Here is a 24,966-nt window from a genome sequence, read left to right on the forward strand (position 1 = left end):
TTCTAATCATGCTCACACCCCCAGAGCCTCTGGAATCTGACTTGCTTCTGAAGAAGGTGATTGTGATTTCAGGCCGAGGCCAGGAAGGCAGGATGTTTCATGTAAGCTTTGTAAAGAGGAAACCCCACAGGTAGCCTGGAAATCCCTCCCCCAGGCCGCTCCCTAAAAGGATCTGGAGATCCATCTGTAAACAGGGGAAAAAAAAAATGGGGATGGAGCCATCAAATAGGAGGGTGATGATTCAGGGGCACTCCCCCAATGAAATCGGGTTCCTTAGGTGTGCTGAGGGCCCTGGGAGAAGATTAGGAGCGGTGCATCTGAGCTCTATTTCAAATTCTTTGTGTAGGAAGGACACAAAGGAGTCTGTAAGCGGGGGAGGCTAAACCAAGATTTACCCTTTGCCAGCTGACAGCTTTGCTGGTAAATGAGGAGTTGAGGGAATAGGGATGGTTTGATCTTAACCTGCCACTTCACATTTAGCGTCGACTATTGTTCCCTGCGCAGCTGCCAGGGTTTCTATACTGCGTTTGCAGTCAGCCCACTCATTTTCTCCCAAGTTTGTAGGTTCCCAGAAGCCTGTATGCAATGGCTACCTCGAGAAGGGGTTTCCACAGCTATGTTCTGCTCATCCAGCAGCTGCAGAAGGCAATAGCTGGTCAGTGAGATTTAGTCAAGGTGAACTGAGTCTTGTTCGGTAGGCTGTCTGGGGAATCCAGGTGTGTTTCTGAGTCTCCAGGAGGGGACAGGGCAGGTGCGGGCCCAGCTGGAGTCTGGCATCAGCTCTGGCTTTTGCAGAGCATCTCATGAGTCTGTTGCTCCCTGAAGCATGCTTGGGAAATGCGGAACTGACGTGCATCTGAAAAACAGCACATACCGCCACTCACTAAATTCCACGGCTATGGTCTTTACTCTAAGCGCAGGACAATTAAATCGCTTCCTGCCTTTGCTTTGGGACACCCTGGGGAATTGGATGGGACAGTGAGGTATAATGTCCCTCCAGCATGGACATGAGCATTTGGCCCATACTCCGCCGCATTCTGCTCTTCTACAAGCTGAACAGTCTGGTTTAAGAACCTAGTGGGGACCCAGGAGGCTCTCACTTTATTATTGACTTGGACCTGCATTTCAGAGGTTTTGTAATTTGTGTGATGGTCTTTTAATCTTCACACTGTGTCTCTTCATTTTGAAAAACTTGCCAGGTCTCTAAATCTCATTCTCAACTTGTATTTGACATCAAAGATGGGCACCTCCGCTGTTGTGGGCACTCCCACACCTTGGGTGGCGGCGGCTGCTTGCTTATCAGAACTGCCTCTTGTAATTTCCTGTTTTTGTTTTGTTTTCTACTTTAATTTTCTTGTATCCTGCTGTATATAAGGAGGAGATGAACTGTGATCATATCATATTCCTCTAAAGGGAAAGATATCACTCACTCACATCTCTCTCTCTCTCTCTCTCTCTCTCTCTCTCTCTCTCTCTCTCTCTCTCTCTCTCTCTCTCTCTCTCTCTCTCACACACACACACACACACACACACACACACACACACACACACACTCTCAGGAATACACATGGATGCTGGACATACAGCTTAGTCATATAGCCCTTGCCTGGTGTGAGTGAGACCCTGATTGCCTTACGCCAGCATGACAATCAATAAATTAAAGGAATAAAGAGCATTCTAAAGCACCAATAATGAATTCCATTGAACTGTTGCTGTCCCATGAGTGTCTTTGGGCAACAAAAACATTATCATATTTTCCAATAGTACACCAATAAAAATGAGCAGTGAATTACACTACTCTGTTGTCTTCCTTTTTGTATTTTGTTACTGTTCTGGCTTGAAACTGGGTATTATAATATCGCTCAGGTTGTCTTAGTCTCTTGAGTGCTGGGATTACGGGTGTGTGCTGCCCTGCACAGATAAAGAGTTACCCTCACCCCTTTTCTGCAGTGAAGATGGAACTGAGGAATTTGTGGGGGGCTAAGCAAGCCCTCTGTGGTTGAGCTATAGCAGCCTGCTCCTGTTTCCTAATGTGATAAAATTTTCTTTGGTTTTGTTATGTTACAGAAGTGTTTTACTATTTGTGTTTCTGCTTCTCTATATTTTAGAGGTTTATTTTTAAGTGTGTGTGTGTGTGTGTGTGTGTGTGTGAATGTGCACATAAGTGGTGGTGACCATGGGGGTCAGACATGTCAGATGCTTCGAGCTGGAGTTACAGGCATCTATCAGCTTCCTGATACGGCCTAGGAACTGAATTCGGGTCCTCTGCAAGCACAGTACCCACTCTTCACTGCTGAGCCATCCCCCCAGCCCTCACATTTCTTTACTGAATTCACTTGGCAAAGCAGAATAAAACCTATAGAAAATGGGTAGGACCCACCTTTGGGTTTTATTTAAGTTAAAACCAGCTAGGAAGTGAAGACAGGCACACACTCTTTAACTGGGTGTCTAGGGCGCTGACAGGTGATTTGCACATGAACATTTTCCTTGGTGTTGGTGAGCAAACCCTTCTCTTTGCTCACACACAGGGGCAAATGGCAGTAGGAGGGCTGATTTTGCTCCTTTCTGAAGCAGGGAGGCTGAGAATGTTGTGGTGTTCAGTAGCTTCCTCCTTCTTTGGCAGGCATCACCTAGAAGAGGAACTGACATCATCCGCCGTGCAGACAGGCTAATGCCAGAAGGGCATTTGGAGAGCTAAGGAGGGCACACCCAGTGGCTCAGCCTATCTAGCAGCAAGTGACTGTCTCCAAAGTCTCCAAGGACTGTGGGCAAGCAGTATCCGTCTCCTGGGACATTAGTGGAGATGATGAGTGAATGTTGAGTCTGTCCTCCAGTTGTAGATATCTGAGCCACCAGGAAGAGTCTGATAAGAGACACAGGAATCTAAAATAACCCAAACACTAGTACAGGGAACTCTCAATCTGTGCAGCAGTCAGGTTCTGTAGTTGTAGAACACTGACTTAGTGCATGTGGTCATCTCCCTGGAGGGGTTGGGTCTGGAACAATGACCACCTCCCTTTTGCATGTGCTCAAATCAATGAAAGCTCAAGTTCTTTCTTTAAAATGATAGTGCATTTGCATATAACCCAAGCATATCCTCCTGTGGTCTTAATCTTTAAATCCTGTCCGGATTACTTAAAATCACTACTATCATAGTGCCAGGCTACATAAATAGGTGTTATACTATTATTTGGGGAATGAAAGCAGCGGAGGGCCATACCTCCCTGAAGGTGCCCAGAAATCAGTGTTTGTCTCATACAGACCTAAATTTTTGTCTTAAAACATTTTCCATCTTCAATTGAACTTGTGGATATAGAACCAAGGGATATGGGAGCTTCCTGTACTGTACCATGGCATCTGTGGTTCCCAGGAGCCTCTAGTCACGGTGTGTTTGGTCAGCCATCAATTCATGACCTTGCTTATGTTAATTCATCAATTGCTTATGTTAATTTTGTTAACACTGAACCTATAACCACACTACTCCTCTTACCTGACTAAACCTTATTTAGCACAAATGTTTCCCCTATAGGGCCCATCACAGCCTCTTACACTTAAGATCAGTTGCCAACAGCATTTCAACACTACATTTGGAGCCGTTTTAAAATGCAAAATCACGAATACAAACATCCCTACTGTGAGAGGCAAAGGCCATCATAAGGATACTTTTTTTTAAACCATGTGGAAGCTCGCAGGAGACAGCATTGCCTTGCTTGACCTCAGCTAGGACCCTGTGCATGAGGCAGTTCAGATCTTTGCTACTCTCTGCATGTCCACAAATGACCATCAAAGTGTTCCAATGATTGATCTGAGGGCTACATAGAAATTTTAGGGAGGTTGCAAATTTACAGCACAAAGAGTTGCTAAGTAATAAAGATGGATTCTGTTTTACATTCAGCCAGGTCCAAGAAACAACGAGGACATAAAATTAAATATTGCAATAAAGTTATTCTGCAGTAAGGATGACTCTGATTTTGTCATACAATCACAGTGTAGATGGGGCTAGGTGATGACATTCTGTTTGGTGGGTGGGGGAGACTGGAAAGATGTCTGGCTATAACTTGCTTGCCACAAATTCAGATCCCCAACACCCAAGTCAAAAGCCAAGTGCAGTGGTGGACTCTTATAATCCCATCCCTGGGGAGATAGAGATGGCGGAATCCTGGGGCTTGCTGTCCAGCCAGTCTAGCCAAATTCCTGGGCGGCAGGTTCTGTTAGAAACCTTGTCTCAGAAAATAAAGTGGAGATCAGTTGAGGGATACACTTGGCATTGACCTCCAGCCTCCAAATTTATGTGCACACAAGTGTATACACACAAACAGATACATACACATACAACCACTGTTGGCTAGATTGTACTTGACACAAACTAGAGTCACCTTGGATGAGGGCCCCTCTATTGAGGAATCACATGTATCAGATTATCCTGTGGACTGTCTATGGGCATTTTCTTGATGAATGATTGATATGGGAAGACCTAGCCATCTGTGGGCTTTGCTAACCCTGGGCAGGTGGTCCTAGGTTGTTTAAGAAAGCAAGCTGAGTAAGCCATGGAAAGTGAGCCTGTAAGTAGCATGCTTTCGTGGTCTCTGCTTTAGTTCCTGCCTCTGGATTCCTGCCTTAAGTTTCTGCCGTGGCATCCTTCAGTGATACAGTATGATTGGGATGTGGAAGCCAAATAAACCCTTTCCCAAATTGCATTTGGTCATGGTGTTTTATCACAGCCACCGAGACCCAAACTAAGATATCTACTTACACATGAAATGTATGTTTTTGTTAAAAGTCAAGTATCTTAGTTAACTTTTAATTGTCAACTTGGCACAGCCCAGAGTTCTCTGAGAGGGAAGCCTCTGTTAAGGAGAAATATTGTTGATCACATTGGTCTGTGGGAGTTTATCTTGGTTGTTAATTAATGTAGGAGGGGCCAGCACAGTGGGCGGTTCCATCCCTAGGCAAATAGTCCTGGGCTTTCTATACTTTCCAAGAACAGAAAGCTAGGTAAGCTTGAGCCCGAGGGAAGGGGTCAGCAAGGAGTGTTCCTCAGTGCTTTCTTGAGCTGGATAGTTTCTTCAACTTGACACAAGCTGAAGTTGTCTTAGAGGAGGTAACCTCAATTAAGAAAATGCCTCTCTTAAATCAGGGTGTAGACAAATCTGTAGGGCATTTTCTCAATTAGATATTAGTGAGGGAGGCCCATCCCATTGTGGGTGGTGCTATCCCTGGTCTGGTGGTCCTGGGTTCTATAAGAAAGCAGGTGGAGCAAACCAGTAAGCAGCACCCCTCCATGACCTTTGCCTCAGCTCCTGCCTCCAGATTCTTGCCTGGTTTGAGTCCCTGACTTGGTTTCCCTCAGTGGACTGTGACTTAGGATATGTAAGCAGAATAAACCCTTTCCTTCCCAACTTGCTTTTGGTCACGGAGCTTCATCACAGCAATAGTAACGTTAAGACATGTCTGCTTCAAGTTCCTGGCCTGACTCAGCCATGGACTGTGACTTGCAAGTGTAGCTAAAATAAATCATTACTCCCCTGAGCTGGTTTTTGTGAGAGTGTTTCATTACAGCAGAAGAATGGAAATGGGAGCCCACAGACAACAGTGTGTAATCCAAAGCCACCTGATACCAGGGAATGCAGTAGGAAATGGGAACTGAGGGTGAGACATTAATGTTTAAGTATTAGATTTGCTCAGTAGTTCTTTTTATACAGAGAAAATTTTGACTTGTGCATTGGATTTTGTTTTACTTTGTATGGCATGGGGGGGCCTATAAAATAATTAGCATTTATTATTTGATTTTGGCAGGTTGCAATTCCCTGTCTCAAAAGATTGGTTATGATATTCCAAGCCATGGTGGGCTTTTAAAATAACACCTATGCAATAGAATTGAAAACCAGGGCAGCAGGGGTCCTGTCTGGCATTACTAGAGTGGCAGGCATATTGTATTTAGCTGTGACAAAGTATTGCTTTTGCCATGTGCTTTCTTGTTAACCAGAGTAATGACAGTGTGTTGGAAAGCCAAGCAGGGAAAGGCTCTGAAAACAGATAGTAAATATCTCCGGCTTTGCAGCCCAGACGGTCTCTGTGGCAACTAGTCAGCTCTGCGGTTGTTGTCTGGGAACAGCCAAAGCCAAAATGTAAATGCACGAACATGGCTGCAGTCCAATAAAACTTTATTCATGATGTGGAAATTGGAATTTCGTATTGTTTTTCTCCATCACACAAATTCCAGTATCACTTTGACTTTTCCTCCCACCATTGAGAGCTCTAAAACTATCCTGAGCTTGATATCAAAGTAGAAACAGGGGGGAGGGCAGATCTGGCCCCTGGCAGTTGTTTGCCAATTCTTGTTTAAAATTTTATGTTGTTACAATTATTTCATATGTCAGGTGTGGCGGAGCATGACTCTAAACCTAGCACTATGGAGGTAGTCCCTGGAAACCACAGGATGTAAATGGATTCACCCTGCCCACCAGGTCTTAAGAAACACTGGGCTCACTTCCTCTTTCCATTTCCCACACATTCACTGGAACAGGGGCTGGACAGAACCATAGGTCTAGTTGGGAACCCTTCCTGGTTTCTTGGGCCAGCTCCTAATTGGCCTTTACCTTTCGGGTAATTTGCATACAAACAAATTAATCAGAGCCCAAGAACATCCTCTTTGTCGGCAGCCCCCTTTCATGTTTCCACATGTCAACCAAAATCTTCATCTGTGGCTTAAAATCCCTCTCTCATAGCTCATGTCACTGTCCACCCACCCCATCCTTCATAGTCAAGAGCACTGCAGTAAAGAAAGCCTGTAATACTTGTGTTTCTTGTACTATATGTACATGTGTATACATGGGCGATACATGTTACAGATCTGTTTATACCTGATATTTTGGTATCATGATACGAATCCATACTTGAAGGGGAAATAGGCTTCAGATTACATTCTAGTCCTGCTATCTTGTGTGACTTTAGAAAAATTATTCAACTTTTCTGAGTCAGGGTATTGGTCTTTTAGGTGGTAGACCAGTTGGTACTCATCATGGTTGACTTTGGAAAACTAGATGGTAAAGTCTGTAGATCAAATCCTCACACTGGTCCACTTTGTTTTTCCAAAGGTATAGCTGGTTTCTCCATGGTATTGTTTTCTCTGATGGTGATATTTTCTGGGCCTGAGCATTGGGGTTTGCAGGCATTGCTGTGGCTGACTCTGTGTTCTGCATACATCTGCAGAGCTTCGCCAAAGCAATTCTTACCCTTTAACAAAAAGGGTGCCTTAACTGATTTTAAAAAAAAAAGGCAAAGAGACAAAAATACCACTTTAGATCTTGTATCTTCCTTAGTAAGACTCTGACTTGAAAGAGTACAAACTGGAAAGCTGGCCAGGATGGCAATAATTGATGACAGTGAACCTTCTTATGGGATTCTAAAATGCGTGTCCAAAAAGCCCATTGAAGGTGGGCCTCTTGACATGTTTTAACCCTTTTGCTTTTTAGAAATTTCATAGTGGGTCTCTTCGCAGTCAAGGTGTCTTCCTTAACAACCTGCTGCTTGCTAGGATAAACCCGAGCTCCTAGTAGCCATGGTTTGTACTGAAACCATTGTGCTGGATGTAAGCTTGACTGATGAAGGTCAAACCTTCAAAGCCCTTTACTGGGTACTAAGAGAGAGCTAGAAAACACCTCTTTAAACAATATGCTTCACGGGCTGAAAAAACAGCTCAGCAGTTGAGCGTGCACCCTAGTGTTCTTACAGAGACGTGAACTTGGTTCCCAGCACCCATGTAGCAGCTCACAACTGCCCGTAACTCCAGTGCTAGCTCTCTTCTGGCTTTTGTGAACACTGTGCTCACGTACACACATGCAGAGGTGTGTGCATACACAAGAGCACACACAAGCTCTTAATTAAAAATACCAGTGTAAAACAGCTTCTAAAAAGTGTGTCTCAGTTGTTGAAGAAACATGGAGCATATTGCTTTAAATTTGTAGCAGGTAACCTCCCTCCTGTCTAAACACATAATGGGTGTACTTAGGAAATTCTGTGTAGATAATGACTATGCATTGTGTATGTTTGCATATGTAAACACGTCTACATATGTAAACACACATTGCATATGTGAGCATACACTTACAAATATTGCTAAAGATCATTTCTTCTTGTTTCTCATGGTTATCTCAAGCACCTCATTGCTAAGTCTCCGCCTTTGGTAAGCACATTCTGAAAGTCTCTGGTTCACAGCAGAGGCAGCCCGCTGGAGAGAGCTGGCCTGATTTTAACCTTTCAAAATCCATTTTGTGATTGTTTTGAGGGCAGGTCTTGCTATGCTAGAGTCCAGACTGAACTTACACTCCTGGGATAAAGTATTTTCCTGCCTCAACTTCACAAATAACTTGGACTCCAGGTGTTTGGTAGTAGACTCTGCTCAAAATCTTTTATGATCCAAGTGGTAATGCTCCTAAGTGCCTGGTGGTAATGGTATCAGTAGCCAGCACCTTTGGCTGTCTAGTAGTTACCACTTTTGTTTTTGGTTTTTGTTTTTCGAGACAGGGTTTCTCTGTGTAGCTTTGCGCCTTTTCCTGGAACTCACTTGGTAGCCCAGGCTGGCCTCGAACTCACAGAGATCCGCCTGGCTCTGCCTCCCGTGTGCTGGGATTAAAGGCGTGCGCCACCACTGCCCGGCGGTTACCACTTTTATTTATTTGTTTGTTTGTTTATTTATTCATTCATTCATTTATTATTTAAAGAATAATATAAAAGATAAAACAAAAATGAACACATTGGAATTGGACAAAACAAACAGAAGGAAAAGAACCCAAGAGAAGGCACAAGAATCAGAGACCCACTTGTTTATACACTCAAGAATCCTATAAAATCACCAAACTGGAAGCCATAAGATATACATAAAAGGCCTTGTGTAGACATGTGAATGTCCTGTGCATGCTTCCTCAGTCTCTGAGTTCATAGGAGCTGTGATCATGTGGATCTAGAGGGCCTTGTATTCTTGGTGTCCTCCAACCCCTCTAACTCATACACTCTTTCTGCCCCCTCTTCCTCAGGGTTCCTTGAGCCCTAAGAGATGGATTTAATAGACACATCCCTTTTGGGACTTGAGTATTCTAAGGTTTCTCACTCTCTGGCTAATGTCTGTCTATGGGTCTCTGTATTTCTTCCCGTCTGCTGCAGGAAGAGGCTTCTGTGATGGTGGCTGAGCAAGACACAAATCTATGAGCATGCAGAATGTCATTAGGAGTCATTTTTTTTATTACTACTTAAAAGTATTTTTAGAACAGTAGTATTTGGTTTTGTCCTAGGTCCCTGGGCTGTCTAATCTCAGGTTCATGGTTACCCAAGCCATGTTAGATACAGGTTCCATCCCAGAGAGTAGGCCTTAAATCAAATTAGACATTGGTTGCTTATCCCCATAAGCTTTGTGCCACCAATGTACTAGCATATCTTGCAAGCAGGACACCACTGTAGATCCAAGGGTTTGTGGCTGGGTTGTTCTTGACCTTTCCCTTTTGGTAGTGTTCAGAGAACTTTCCTGTACCAAAAATAATAGCATGTAGGGGTGAAGGCGCCATGTGGTCACTGAATCAACTTTTATGTGTCCAATGTATGGGTATTGTCATCAGCAATGGGGCCTTGTTGTCAATTTGTGGAAAGCATCTTACAGTCTTGGCAACAGCCTGCGTTGTTTGGGGATTTCGTGGGACCCCTTTGACCAACAACTCAATTAGATGTAACCCATTCTTAATACTGGAAGCTCCATTTGGTAGCAAGAGATATCCAGTTGGGTGCTCACTCCCCATTATTTGACAACTTCATTTAGATTACCTTCATATATGTATGTATTTTAGGAAGTTTCTACTGTATTAAGTTTTCATACTATTGCTCAAATGGCCCTTAGTTTTGCTGTTTCTCCTCATATTCCCTCTCCCATTCCTATCTCTGCCCCCTCCTCCTCACTTGGTCCTCCTGTTCCAGTACCCTCCCATCCATCCCTAACTATCTATTCTATTTCCCTTTCCTAGGGAGGTCTACCTATTCCTTTCTCTATATGTATACTCTATGGTTCTATGTATTAATAGTTGGTTATCATTGTCTTAACAGCTAATATCCTCATATAAGCAAATATTTCTCTTTCTGGGTCTCTGTTACCTCACTCAGGATGATTTTTTTCTACTTCTATCCATTTACCTGCAAATTTCACATTTTCATTTTTTTTATAGCTGAGTACTACTCTATTGTGTAAATGTACCACATTTTTTAATACACTTTTCTGTTGAGGGGCAGCGAGGGAGTTTTCGATTTCTGGCTATTATGAATAGTGCAATAGTGGGCATAGTTGAGCAAGTGTCTCTGTGGTGGGATGAAGTGTCCTTTGGGTATATGCCCAAGTGTGTGGTGTATAGCTGAATGTTAAGGTAGATCAATTCCCATCTTCCTGAAAATCTGCCACACTGATTTCCATAGTGGCTGTACAAGTTTGCACTCCTACCAGCAATAGAGGAGTGTTCTTCTTACTCCACATCCTAGCCAGCATGAGCTGTGACTTGTTTTATTAATTTTAGCCATTCTAACAGACACAAAATGCAATCTCTAAGTAGTTTTTATTTGCATTTCCCTCATAGCTAAGGATGTTGACCATTTGCGTGTTTCTTAGCATTTTGAGTTCCTTCTTTTGAGAATTCTCTGTTTAGATCTGCACCTCATTTATAATTGGGCTATTTGTTTTCATGATACCTAGTTTTTTGAGTTCTTATATTAGCCCTCTGTTGCATGTGTAGTTAGTATAAAATCTTTTCTCATTCTGTAGGCTTTGTCCAAAGGGTGGTGTCCTTTTGCTGTGCAGAAGCTTCTCAGTTTCATAACTCATTAATTAATTGTTGATCTTTCTGCCTGTGCTAATGGTGTTCTGTTCAGAAAGTCTTTTTCTGTGCCAGTGAGTTCAAGGTTATTGCCTGCTTTTTCTTCTATCAGGTTCAGTGTATTTAGTTTTATGTAGAGATCTTTGGCCCATTGGAGTCGAGTTTTGTGCAAGGTGTTAAGTATGGGTCTATTTGAATTCTTCTATATGCAGACATCCAGTTTGCCCAGCATCATTTGTTAAAGATGCCATCTTTTTTTCCATTGTGTATTTCTGGGTTCATTATAAAGAAAAAAAATCAGGTTCCAGAGGTGTGTGAGTTTATGCCTGGGTGTTCATTTTGAGTCCTTTGATCAATGTGTCCATTTTAGTATCAATACCATACTGTTTTTATTATTGTAGCTCTGTAGTACAAATTGAAACCAGAGATAGTGAATCGTCCAGTAGCTCTTTTGTGGTTCAGGAATGTTTTAGCTATCCTGGGTTTTTTTTGTGTGTGTGTGTTTCCATATGAAGCTGAAAATTATCTTTTCAAGGTCTGTGAAGAATTGTGTTGGGATTTTGGTAGAGATTGCATTGAATCTGTAGATTGCTTTTGATAGGATAGGCGAGTTTACTATATTTAATTCTGCCAACCCATGAACATGGGAGATCTTTCCATCCTAGGTCTTCTTCAGTTCCTTTAATGTCTTAAAGTTGTTATCGTACAAGTCTTTTACTTGGTTGCAGTTATCCCAAGATATTTTGTATTGTTTGAGGCTATTGTGAAAAGTGTTGTTTCCCTGATTTCTTTCTCATTCCATTTGTCATTTATATATGGAGGGCTACAGATTTTTGTGAGTTAATTTTGTATCCAACTACTTTGCTGCAAGTGTTTATCTGTATGTTGAGTGTTTTGATTATTGTGTGCCAAGAGGATTTCCTTTTCTGGTCGAATCTGTTTGGTGCTCTGTATGCTTCTTATGCCTTGATAAGCATTTCCTTCAGGTTAGGGATATTTTCTTCTATGATTTTGTTGATAATGTTTTTGTGCCTTTTGTGTGTGTTTCTTTTCCTTCCTCTACAGTGTCTAAATATGCTCAGGTAATAACACTATATTAAAATTAAAACATTATGCATTGATGGATAAATGAGATATTCTCTCATATATTCCTGGTGATCATGTAAACAAATATAGTCTTTACAAGTAGCAACCTGGAATTGTATATCAAGAATCTTTAAAACATCCATAATATTTAACTTGAACTCTATGATGTAGGTCAGGGTTGTGGTAGGGTTCTGGGCTCTAGTGGAGACATATTGTCCTGGCTGTTATTGTGTTTTTACGCTGGTGTCTACACACCTGGGGTTGGGAAGATTATAATTCTAGGTGCTGGTATCTGGTCTTGTCTTGTTGGGTGGGTGTTTTGTTCCTTGGTGCCTGTTGCCCTCTCTGCTTCTTAAGAAAGTGTGGTGGTTGTGTGTTTCTGGGTAGGAAATTCTTCTGGGATCCTTCTAGCTGTGACCGCTGGGGGTTCAGATAGAAATATAGTTCTAGGTATTGGGAACTGACACTTAGAAATGAGGGTGATCTGGGTAGGGGGAATGAGGGGGGTGGTCACAAGACAGAGGAAATCTAAGTGTTCCACCAGGATCTGTTTAGTCCCCTGGGAATGGGGGCAGAGAGTGAGGAGAGACCTCAACATGTGGTCTGCTACAAAGCAGGGAATGAGACTGGGGGATTGCTTTTAGAGGAGCTGAGGGGGAGGTGAAGATGTGCCATTAGCCTCCCTGCCTCCCTGGCTGGAGTGCACAGTGGGCACTTCACTGAGCTACCTGACAGGTCTCTGCAAAGCCTGCTGCCACCTCTGGAGCTGCAGCTGGTGACTGTTAGGCGAACCTGCTTTTAGGACCTCAAAAATGATTTTCTTATGCCTGCTTTTGACATTCATCTTTTTGCCCCTCATTCGTCCTCTTGCAGAACTTAGACGTAAAGAAATAAATTACCCTGGTCCCACACAGGAGCATCCAGGCAGTTTTTCCTTTCTGTTGGATCACCAGTGGAAAACAACATATTAAACTTACGAACAGGGCAGAGTTTTATTTCATCTCTGCTCTTCTGGGCGGCCCCTCTCTCCCACACGTGTGTTGTTTTATTATCAGGGCTTTCTGGTGCAGAGCTGTGAGTCTGGGTTTCTGGGTTTTTGTGCTTGCAGGGTGGACCCCTGCTTTCAACATTTCCATCTGGAGGTCGGGTCGGTGGGTTGCTGTCTCTGATTTTGCATAAACACAAACAAAGCACTCTTAGGAGCCAAGGTTTTGCTCAGTGTGCAGGAACAAGAGCATGAACATTTGGAAACAGATGGAGATTAAGATTACTGCAACTCACTGCATGCTTCAGACAAACACGTTATATCCAGACTACTCATTCTGTTGAAATATGAAATTCTTGTAAAATTTTCCCTTTTATTATTTTTTTAATTTAAAAATTCATGTAATATATTTGGACTGTGCTTTCTATAAACTGATATGTTTGTGGAGTGGTACCTGCATCGTGCACATAATGTGTTCTTAGTAAATAGTTACATAATTACTTTTTAAACTAAACTGCTTTGTAATCAGTGTGGCACACAACAGTAAAAACTAATGAAGATGCTCCCATTGACATGGTACCCGGTTTCCCCAAGTGGGAATAATTTGCCAGTTCCGGTATGACATCACAGCTAGGTATTGGCATGATGGAATGTTCAGTGCTTATTATGACTTCCACATGTTTTCTAATACTTGCATATCACTGCATGTATGCACATATCCATGCATACACACACATGCATGCACACACACACACAGAGAGACAGACAGACACACACACACACACACACACACACACACACACACACACACACACACGCTTAATTCTTTACGATTCAGTTACCGACGAAGATGCTGATAGTAGGAACTGACAGAGATGGCTTAAGTTGCCCTTTTCAAAGACCATTCACCTCCCTCCTGCCACTTTTCCCCTGTCCTTTACTCCTGGCAGCCATTAGTCTGGCTTCTATTTCCTGAAGTTTGACAATGCAGAATATTTCATTCATGGAATCAGGTGGCATGTAATCTTTTAGGACTGGCTTTTTTTTTTTTAAATCCAGCACAATTCCCTGAAGATTGATTCATGCTTTTGATTATGACAGTATTTAGTTCTTTTTCATTGCAGAGTAGCAGTCTGTGGTATGCTGGGACAGTCTGTGTAATCATTCATTAATTAAAAGACTTCTCAGGTGTCTGTATTCTTTGGATTTTATAATAGAGCTTTGGTAACTGTGTGCAGGCTTTTTATGTGAATGAAAGTTTTCATTTCTCTAGAATAAAAAGAGAACAATTACTTGGTTGTGTTGATACTTTCAGTTCATTCCTTAGGATAAGCAAACTGGTAGCCTTGTACATCTCCCATCCCTTTCAGTCTTGTTTTCTCTAAGGATTAATCATTTTCAAATGTCCCCTTCACTCCCAGAGGCTGATATCACCAGTTCCTTCATTCTCTACTTCTTGCGGGACCCAGCAATGACTTAAAACTTTTTTTTTAAACACTGCGGAAGTCACTTTTATTGTTCTCCTTTGAATTCCCACATCTTCATCTAAAGTGCAGTTGATCCCATCTCCATGTGAATGGGAAGTGGTTTTCCTGTCCTCCAAGCTATCTTCTGTAACCCGGCCATGACTGACCTTTGCCCTTGTAGGACCCGGTCATGATCATGCCTACCATTGCATGTGACTGACCTTTGGCCTGTAGGACCCGGTCATGATCATGCCTACCTGTGCATGTTTTTTACCCTCTTTACAGTGTTAGCTCACTTTCTTCTTTCAGCCTCTTAACACCGACTCCTCATGGGCTGCAGCCCTGGCACATGCCTGTCTAGTGGTGCTGGGTGCTGTTACCTACACGGTAAAAATGATTAACACAGACAGCACAGACCTAGAAGGAACGCGAGCGTGGTTCCTGACATCACTCGTCAGCCCACTGTGGTGAAGATAAGTAGAAGAAAGCAGCTGCCACTGTGGCGGCCCAGAAGCTGAGAAGGGGTGCCTGCCTTTCAGGCTTCCTGCTTCCCCCCCTTCTCCATCTGGACCCCAGGCTGTGAGATTGTGCCACCACATTTAGCATCAGTGTCCCCATTACTTATCCCTCTCAAGAAACACCCTCACAAACCCTCACAAGCGTAAAGGTATGCTCTAGTCGTCGGCCCAGTCAGATTGGCATCACAATTAGCCATCATAAGCACCCTGCACTTTCCTTAAGTATAACTAATGGCCTTGTTTTCTCTCTTCCCTCCTCCCTCCCTCCCCTCTTTCCTCCTTTCTCTTTTTTTTCCTTCCTTTTCTCCTCCCCCCACCCCCCGTTCTCGTACTTCAAGTATGTTCTTTGCCATGGTTCCCTGGATTTGTCATAGATTCTCAAATAGTATAGCTCTTCAACAACAAGCTCTTCCCCTTCATCTCTCCTCTCACTTCCCCCCTCATCCCACCCCTTCCTGAGTCCTCCCCCTCATCCCTCCCTCCTACTCTTAAATGTAAAAACCTAGGATCCCAAATGTCTCATTCTAGGCAGAGGCCTTCAGAAATGTTTCCTAAAGAAGCTTAAACCTTAACCCTGCCCCTCGATCAAGAGATCACAATATGTCGGGGGATGAGTATCACAGATAGGAGAACTTTATTGTTTTGGGCGATGGTTTACTTTGCATCATTTCAGTTTTCTGATTTTTTTTTTAAGGCCTTAGTACTTTACTCCACCCTTGAAAATGACTCCATGACCCTTTCTTCCCTGTATCTGTCCTCAGCCATGGTTTCCCATTACTGCGCAGATGACCCCTTAGGCAGGTGCTATATGGCCCTGCCTCTGCCCTTACACCTCCTTGGACTAGACCAGGTTCAGTCTTACTCATACTTGGGGTTGAGAGCCTGAAACAGTGGTGCACAAGTGTTAGCCATTAACTGCTTTACAGGTGCTGGGAAAAATAAATGGAGGATGAGTGAACTTTTATTCCTCATAGGAGACACTTGCTAAAAAAATCTTATAAAAATGAGTTAATGACATTAATCTCGCCTCATTTTCCAGGTGATTTTTGAAGTGGTAACCTCTGGACACCACGGCTACCTTGCTATTGATGAAGTTAAGGTCTTAGGACACCCATGCAGTAAGTACACTTTCCTTTTGAATGTGGGGGTTCATCACTGGGCCACATTTACACCACAGACTGAAAGATGGGAGGGAGACCCAGAGAGAAGCTGTCCTGCCAACAGTTTTCTGATGGGCTCTAGATGTGGGTTCCAGATCTAGCCGCCCCACAGCACACAGCCTGTGTGCAAACGTAGATCCTTTGATATCTTTGCAAATGCAGAGCAGGTGTGAGGGACATTTGGATTTCTATTTTCAGTATTAGCACAGGATTAAATGCGGCAGGTTGGCACATTCCATTCCCAAATCGAGTATGTTTCTATGCCTGTTCCCAAGTTTTTGTCACACAGTTCCAAACAGTATGGACCCAATAGACGTAGGACCTACCCAATATAAAATACCTTCCTTAGCCATCTGTCAGCACCGGGTTTGCCTGTCCCTTCTCTGTATAAATTAGTACTTTAAGAATGCACAGGAGGGAAGAAAAGGCCTTTATAGAAAAGCTAATAGGCTGGGGAGGTGGCTTAGTGGGTAAACTGAGACCAAGGAGGCAGACCACAGGTACCACCATGGCAGAGAAGCTGGTTATGTATCTGCCTACCTTCCCTTGGGAGGTGCCTGCTTGTCCACTGCTCCTGAACCTTTGTGTCCTTGGCCTTTGGTAAAACCTGGACAGGATCATCAGGATGGGTCAAATGCCCACTCCCTTCAATCATTTGATGCAGTTTGGGAAAGTAGGGGTAGCATTCCCACTGTCATAAGATCCAGGCCTGGATTTTTTTTAAACTAAGAAATCTACTATGCTGGGCAGTGAAACACAACAAATAACCTCTGTGTGTGTGTGTGTGTGTGTGTGTGTGTGTGTGTGTGTGTGTGTGTGTATGTGTATGTGTGTGTGTATGTATGTATGCATGTGGGTATGTGTATATGTGTGTGGGTATGTGTATATGCATGTCTGTGTGTGTATATGTATATGTGTAAATGCATAAGTATATGTGTGTTTGCATGTGTATATGTGTGTACATACATGTGTGAACTATGTTTCTCATAAGCAGTGTGTATTCACAATATTAGTTTTAGCGACACTGTTAGCTTTGCCTTCCATATATTCTAATAAATGGTATTCATCTGTGTCCATTTTTTCTGTGTTTCTGTCCCGTGATGTCCATGGCAGTTCGTCCACAGAATCAAGTCCATGGATGCCCTAAAAGGAGGGGGGGGGGGGCATCGTCTTCACATTCTCCTTGAGTCTTTGACTCAGCTCTTGACTACTTACAATAATGAGTACAGTTTAAAGGCTCTGTAATAGTAAGTGGGGGCAGGGAGGGGCAATGGTAGGTACTTAGTAAAGACTTGTTTGCTCCTGATTGTTTCTGTCCATAGCTGGCTGCGTCTGCATATGTAGAGTTTGTAGATTTTGAGCTCTGGTTGTCGTCTTGTTTTGGTTTTCCCCCCATTTCCACTTACATTTTTAAGATCAATCCCTGGTGTTCAGTCATGGGAATATATCACAGCCTGTACTTATTTTTGAACATTTGGTGCCTCCTCCTCTGTTTTTGTCTATTAAAATTATTGTTGTGGTACAGCATGTGTGTGTCTCCACGAGAAAAATATATGCATGTGTCTAAGAAGCCAAGTTGCTGGAATGTGGGGAGACACAGTGTTAGATTTATCAGCTGCTTCCAAATTGCTGTGAGAAGTATCTGAACCAATTTGCTTCCCACCAATGGTGCGTGGACATTTTATTTCCCCTGTATCCTTTCCCAAGACTGATACTTTTGGAGTTTACATTTTTGGCCATCTGAGCATTGGCAGCCTGCTTTATTTTTAGAATGCCTGGCATGCAAAGAAATTGGCAAGTTGCTCCATTTCCTGGGTCTCTGCTGATGGCCCCTGTCCAAACCATGAAAGAATGGTTAGATCCACAGTATTAAAATGCACACACTTGCAGGGAGGGCATTTCTTCAGTTGCCTGAATTAGAATAAATTATTAGCCCACTGTAGCTCTAGAGGGTACCTGTGCAATCATTATCCCACAAAGGCATCATGACACAGTTGCCTCATTTCATCCCCAGGGCCTTTACTCTCTCTATGATGTCTTTTTCTGGTCCTCTGAAGCCGGCCCCGTGTGCAGGTTCACACAAGACCCATCATCTTGTTCATGACCAAAGCTGCCATTACTTTGGTCACATGTCACATTGGTCTTTTCTTCTGTATCAGCAAGATGGGGGGGAGGGGAGAGTTCACAGAGATTCTTTCCACTTTTTTCCCTGAAAAGGTAAAAAAAAAAAAAAAATTAAAATGAACAAGGCTGTCACTAGTTGAAACATCAGGGCAAATTCAGGAAACGGAATATAATTATCTGAACTGGAACTTGGCCAAGTCCTTGCATGATAGCCGCCAGCTTTGAAACGTGCCCCAGGATCTGCTAACGTGCATGTTCATGGCTTCTGAGTCACTATGTAAAGGAGGACAGAAAATAACCTGAAAGTTCTGCACACGTACTCAATGCTGAGCACTCTGATGTGTCCTACCTTCCTCCATCTTAGAACTAGCTGCCTGTGGACAGATGTTGGGCTTCACTGGGTCCAGGTGAGATGACCTACGGCCAAGGTTACCCAGAGCATCCTAAATCTGCATCCTGGGTTTTTCCCCTTCTACATGGGGCCTCTGGCTGACATAGGAGTTCCTTGAACGAAGCCTCTGTGCCTCCCACTGGGTTCCAGGCTATGTGTTGATCACAGACATAAAGATCCAATACTGACCCTTCTGTGACTGTGTTCCTACATATATGTGTGGTGGCGGTGTGGTAGTGTGCGTTGCTGTGGAGTCAGCTTCCCATGCCACTAGGGATGCATTTCTGATTCCTCCCCTGAAGGTATGCACACTCATATTTAACTGGCTTTGCCAGTTGCCTTATGAGACACAGAATGGAGCACCAGGCTGGTGGCTGAGGGTTAGCGGGTGATGTATGTTGCAGTGGCCCTGTGAACGAAACCCTGTAAGTGGGTTTGATTATAGCTCTTCGGTAGTTATTTCTTCACATAATCTGTGAGTTTATGGGGGAAATGTACAAATAAAAATTGTAAGGATGAAGACATTTGGTTTGATCTTAAAATAGAAAGCTTTACAGGTAATATTTTGTGAGATTTCTTACCAAGATTGCTAAACAATAATAAATTGTTTTGAAATTTCGATGCTCATTAAATTTAGATTCTCAAAGGAGCATGAATATTTCCCATTGAAGGATGTTTTCCACGGGGAGGCAGAGTTGCTGAGCCTCACTGACTTCACTGTAGAGGCTCTTGTTTGGACGCACATGGGTTTATGAGCCAGCACGACAGCAGTTTCTCATAGACAGTAGTTGTTCTCATAGAAGGATGCAGTTGCTCGTAAAATTGATATTAATGTAGTGACAGCAGATGCATGATCAGCCTGAAATGTGGAGATGCTTGTGCGGAATCAGCAGCTGTCTACTTAAGACCCCTTCTCACAAACACAGATAATTGTTGAATTTGGTATGCACACTAAAAACTTATCTTGAATTCGGTTCAGTAATCCCAGGAGGGGAAACGGAGGAGGATGTTGTCAATAAATGTTTCATAAATGTCTCTTTGGTTTAAACACATTATGAGTGTGCATCTACGACTGTTGTGTGGGACCTCACTTTTTTGTGTGTGACAAGTTCTCACAATGTAGATCAGGCTGTCCCTGAACTCATGATCCTCAGACCTCAGTATTCCCAGTGCTGATTTCATGGACATATGCTACCAATTAAAACTCTTGGGTATTGCTATAATCACCTTGCTGTGTTAATGTATATTTTTATACATCATAAACCACAAATACCTTAACAGATTTATTGACATGTCATTTGCATGCCCTACAAATGCCTCATTTAAAGTGTATGCTTGAGTGGTTGCTTGTATTTGCATCCTCACTGCCCATGAAGTCATGCCATGGGTTATAGTCACAACATAGGGACATTGAAAGCATTGTGCAAATCTACCTTAGGTCTGTGCATATGAGATGTGTATGAAACATGAATGAATTTCATGTTTACACTTTAGTCTCACACCAAGACGCAGCCCATGATATATAGGCAAATACTATAAAATCTGACAATATTTGCAATTTGAAAACACTTTGGTCTCAGTATTTCAAAGAAGAGATAGTGAACTTACATTATTATGATTAATTATCCATTTCTCTCACACCCTTGAATTATTTACTGGGAAATAGTAAATCCAAATAGCTAAGTGGATGGATTTCTTAGATTTAGGGGGTTCATTTGTGTCCCTTTTGAAGTTCAGAGCCTGCTTGCCAAGTGTGGTGTTTGCCACCATTGCCTGGGTAGTTCTGGGAGCTTCTGTTTATCAGCATATCCTTGCTTGTGACGACAGTTATGAGAGAGGCCGGAGCTCTGGTTATTCTGGCTGTCGGGCACACTTCCAGTTCGTTTCAGCCTTTGCTATCACATTGAGATGGAAATGGAAATAAGAGGACTAGGGCCTACTCCTCTCTGCCCCTCTTCAGTTTGCTCTTTGATCTTGCCAATTACTCTTCTCTGATTTTGTTGCTGGGATTTTGATGCAGGCTTTGAAGAATCAATAGAAATGAGGCATCTCCGAGGAGATCTGTGTCTTGGTCAATGATAACTCATGCCTTTGGGATCAAAGGCTGATTGGGGATCAATTAATATTTGAGAACTTCACTCTTTGTGAAAAGCCATGGTATGCAGCAGGCAGGAGGGAAAGGCAGAGCTGAACCAATCCTGTTTGTTATTCATGGAAGACAGTTTGTAGAGCTCCCGCAGACTTCACAAGGAACCGGTGGAGCATTTTGAAAGGGTACCCGGGAAATAAATGGGCCTATAAATTTAGAGAGAGAAGGAATGTTTCCTTTTGAATATGAGAGGGGTTGGAATTTCCATTCTGAAGGAGCTATACCTGGAATTCCAATTACAGTAGTTGGCAAAGTTGGCATTCCAGCTCAGCATGGCTTCTAAACTTAGCTGGACAGAGAACATTTTTTCTTGGGCTCTTTCCACTTTGCAAGGATATCATGTATTTTAAATAGATTTTTTTTTGAGGGCTAAGTGCACAGAATACCTTGCCCGAATCATCTTTTTAAAATCTTTATCCCACTCCTTTAAATGAGTATTTAAAAAAGAAAAGATCTCTCTTGGCGGTGGTGGGTCTCACCTTTAATTCCAGCATTCAGGAGGCAGAGGCAGCTGGATCTCTGTGAGTCCGAGGCCAGCCTTATCTACAGGACAGCCAGGGCTACACAGAGAAACTCTGTCTCAAAAAAACAAAAACAAAACAAACAAAAAGAATAGAAAAGATTGTAACATAAATTGCTAAACAGTCTTATTAATATAAGACCTTTTAAGATTCATGCTACAAAAGATCTCTATTTTACAAATAAGAAGTTCCACAAAGGCTTGTGTGTAAGGACTTTCCCTATATTTAGAGACAGTAAAGGTTGAGGTGTTGATGCTTGAATATAATGTGCTGAAATCGGAATCATAGTGTGGGATCCACCTTAAAACTTGACAGCTGAAGATTGTTCTAGGACCTCCAGTTCAGGACCTGGAGAGTCAGGGATCTCCTGAAGCTCTGAAACATGATGCTGCCTTCATGTTTATTGAAAACTCTTCTTATAACACCAGCAGAAACTTCCTGAGGAAGCTGTCCTTGGAAATAGAATGTCAACTTCTTTTGTCCTCATCATCCTCGTGGATGAGTTTCCATCCTGAATACAGGACATTATTTTTCCTTTGAAGGATGTCTTTACCTGGCTCCCACTTGAGGTATAACTTCACTGAACTACCCAGATGCCACTTCATCCTCTCTGGCCATCGGTGTTTCAACCATGCCATACTATTTCCTAGGTTAAAGGGAGTTGGTTATTCCAGGAGGAAGACACTCTGATCCAATCTGGACCAACAAGATAGTCTCTAAGAAGCCACTTTAGAGTCAAGACAACTCTAAATAGGAAAAGGTAGCTGTCTGTCTTAGTTAGGGTTTCGTTTGCTGTGAAGAGACACCATGACCACAGTAACTCTTAGAAAGAAAAACTTTTATTTGGGCTGGCTTACACTTTCAGAAGTTTAGTCCATTATCATCATGGTGGGAAGCATGGTGCTGGAGAAATAGCCAAGTTCCTACCTTTTGGCTTACAGGCAACAGGAAGTGGTCTGTCTCACTGGGTGTGGCTTGAGCATATATGAAACCTCAAAGCCTATCTCTGCAGTGACACACTTCCTTCAAAAAGACTACACCTACTCCAACAAGGCCACACCTCCTAATAATGCTGCTCCCTTTGGGCGCCATTTTCTTTTAAACCACCGCACTTCCTTGTAACAAACCTTTATTAAGGGAAGGGGTAACAAACAAAAGCCTACGGTCAAACAGTCCCGTCTTTGATCTCCAGATTACATGTGTAAGTGTGTCCTAAGCAACAGTGCTGGTACCATCCTCAGTAGATTACAATGAAGAATGAGCTCTGTTGCTCCAAGTTCAGGCAGGAGTTGTTGACAGCATGGCCCTTTAAAAGCATTCTTCCCAAATGTCCTTAATCAGTGTGAATGAAGACAGCTAGAGCGTCCCCCATGGAAGTAACAAGAAGGCTGCTACTCGAATGTTTTATTATTATTAGGGGGTTAGCAGACAGAGGAAAGTGCAGAGTTCATCACTTGCTCGAAGAGACTACAAAAGTTTAACAGTGTTCAGGAAGGGACACCAAGAAGGGCACTCTCAGATCCTGCTGGTGTGACTTTAGTAGAAAGGAGTTTGATATCTCTGTCTGATTTTAAAATGAGTTGGCTTTGTTTGTTTGTTTTTTGTCTTAGCCATTTAATTCCTAAAAATGTAACATAAAGAAAAATGAACAGTCTATGTAAGAATTTAATGATGATCGCTTCCCTTGGCCTTCCGCATACTAGAAAGAAACACAAGTGTGCACAGGTACAGGAGTGCTGCCCTACACCTGTCCATCTCTGGGGTGGAGACCAGCTGCTTCTTATATCTAGTGACATTTGGGGTTGGATAACTCTTGGTCATGGTGACTGCCCTGACCTCTTAGGACATCTAGTAGCCTCTTTGTCCTCTGCCCACTAAAAGCCAGAAACATCACTACCACACCAACATGACAGTCAGAGCATGTCCAGGCGCTGTCAAGTGTCTCTTGGGAACAGCATCACCCCCTGTTTGGGAATCAATGATAAGTAATAAGCAGATGTACAAATAGTTTTACATGGACGTCTCATAAGGAAAATTACTGATGGTATCTTGTTAGCATTTCCAGAAGTGTAAGAGTGTCATGAAAAAGGCAAGAGGATAATGATTGTCATCAAGTTTGAGGATGTAAAGATTCTATAATGACAAGAGACAAGTGTGCTTCTGTGTGGAAGAAACTCCTACCTGGGCTCTGGGAGGTATGGCTGCAGAACATAGACACATAGGAGGGCACTACTACTCTAGATGCTGAGGCTCTTCCTGTTTTGGTTCAGTAGGGTATACATACATACGTCCATACACGCATAAGTACAAGTACATATGTGTGTGTGTTCTTCCTGTTTTGGTTCAGTAGGGTATACATACATATGTCCATACACGCATAAGTACATATGTTTGTGTGTTCTTCCTGTTTTGGTTCAGTGGGTATACATACATTCGTGCATACACGCATAAGTACATGTGTGTGTGTTCTTCCTGTTTTGGTTCAGTAGGGTATACATATATACGTACATACACGCATAAGTACATATGTTTGTATGTTCTTTGTTTAGACAACCTCAGCATCTAGCCCAGGCTGCTTCACACTTATGATTATCTTTCCTTAGCCTTCCATGTGCTGAGAATACAGATCGTCACCAACATGGCCAGCTAAGTGGGATATTCTTTTAACCTATATCTACCCTATCAACCTTCCTTCCCACTCTGTACCATGTACACAGAATGCCCTGGGATGTCACTTTGTATCGTCTTAACTAATGTACGGAGGTGATCTATGAATCAGAGTTTAATTTTCTAACCAACAGTTCAGAATGCTGCTGTGTGTGTCCTCAACAGGTCCCAGGACGTTCTCCATTCAAAACAACCAAGTTTGCAGAAATAAATGCACATTTCAAAAGTTACTTCTTAGAAATAAAATAATATATGATTTAAAATGAAACTTATTTATTTTAATGTTTCTTTTAAAATATTTTCACATATTTGAGTATGTGAAACATACTTTTTAAAATCACATGTTGTAGAGAGAAAAAAAAAGCGACATTCCATTATCTTGAAACTTGCAATATATTAGTCATACTGGAAGGAGAAATGGGTAAACAGCCTAGGTAAGAAATTTCAGACAGTTATTTCAGAGATGGAGGAAGGGAAATTATTTTTCAAACATCTCCTACACATGCTATCATAGTTTGACAAAGAACATAATTCGAGTAGCCCACTCTTGCTCTTGCGGAATGATCCCTGAGATATGTGGAAAGGAATTAGTCAGTGGGATTTTTTTGTCCAAGATGCTACAAATTAAGTATGTCTTAGATGAGATGTCTATAGTTTGTACTTCAGTGGTGCTGTAAGTAGTAGATGGGCTGCAGATCTGTGTCTCATGGCTCTACTAGGAAAGGCATGGTTAGGAAGGCATGAGCCAGCCCTCTTCTGCATCTTGACACTGTAGGAGAGAAGGGATGCACAGGGATGTCGTGCATTCCGTCCTTTATTGGACTCTTCAGTGGAGAGAGTTTAGTAGACGTATGTAAGGAAAACTGGAGGAATTTGGAGATATTTGGCAGCCTGGAGGAGAAGGATCTAGAGAAGTGAGAAACGGGGCAGGCAGAAAGGAGGAGGGATGAAGATAAGGTACCATGAATGAAAGGGACCCCTCCCCTTAGCTCTTAGTATTGATTTAGTTCCCTTCACAGTCCAGGATAAACAAAACATGCAATTAATCCTGT

General features: G+C 42.6%; 1 protein-coding gene across 10 annotated transcripts in view; it reads left to right on the forward strand.

The window, feature by feature from the left end:
* Ptprm (protein tyrosine phosphatase receptor type M) overlaps nt 1-24,966 on the forward strand; it is a 715,625-nt gene that overhangs the window by 276,963 nt on the left and 413,696 nt on the right. For all 10 annotated transcript variants that reach the window (XM_052750180.1, XM_052750177.1, XM_052750181.1 and 7 more), the window contains exon 4: nt 15,942-16,020. In XM_052750180.1, coding sequence (XP_052606140.1) covers nt 15,942-16,020 — 79 coding nt within the window. The remainder of the gene's footprint in view (nt 1-15,941; nt 16,021-24,966) is intronic.

The sequence above is a fragment of the Peromyscus californicus genome, unplaced genomic scaffold, assembly GCF_007827085.1.
Source record: "Peromyscus californicus insignis strain IS unplaced genomic scaffold, ASM782708v3 Scaffold_21__1_contigs__length_65335640, whole genome shotgun sequence".
NCBI lineage: Eukaryota > Metazoa > Chordata > Mammalia > Rodentia > Cricetidae > Peromyscus > Peromyscus californicus.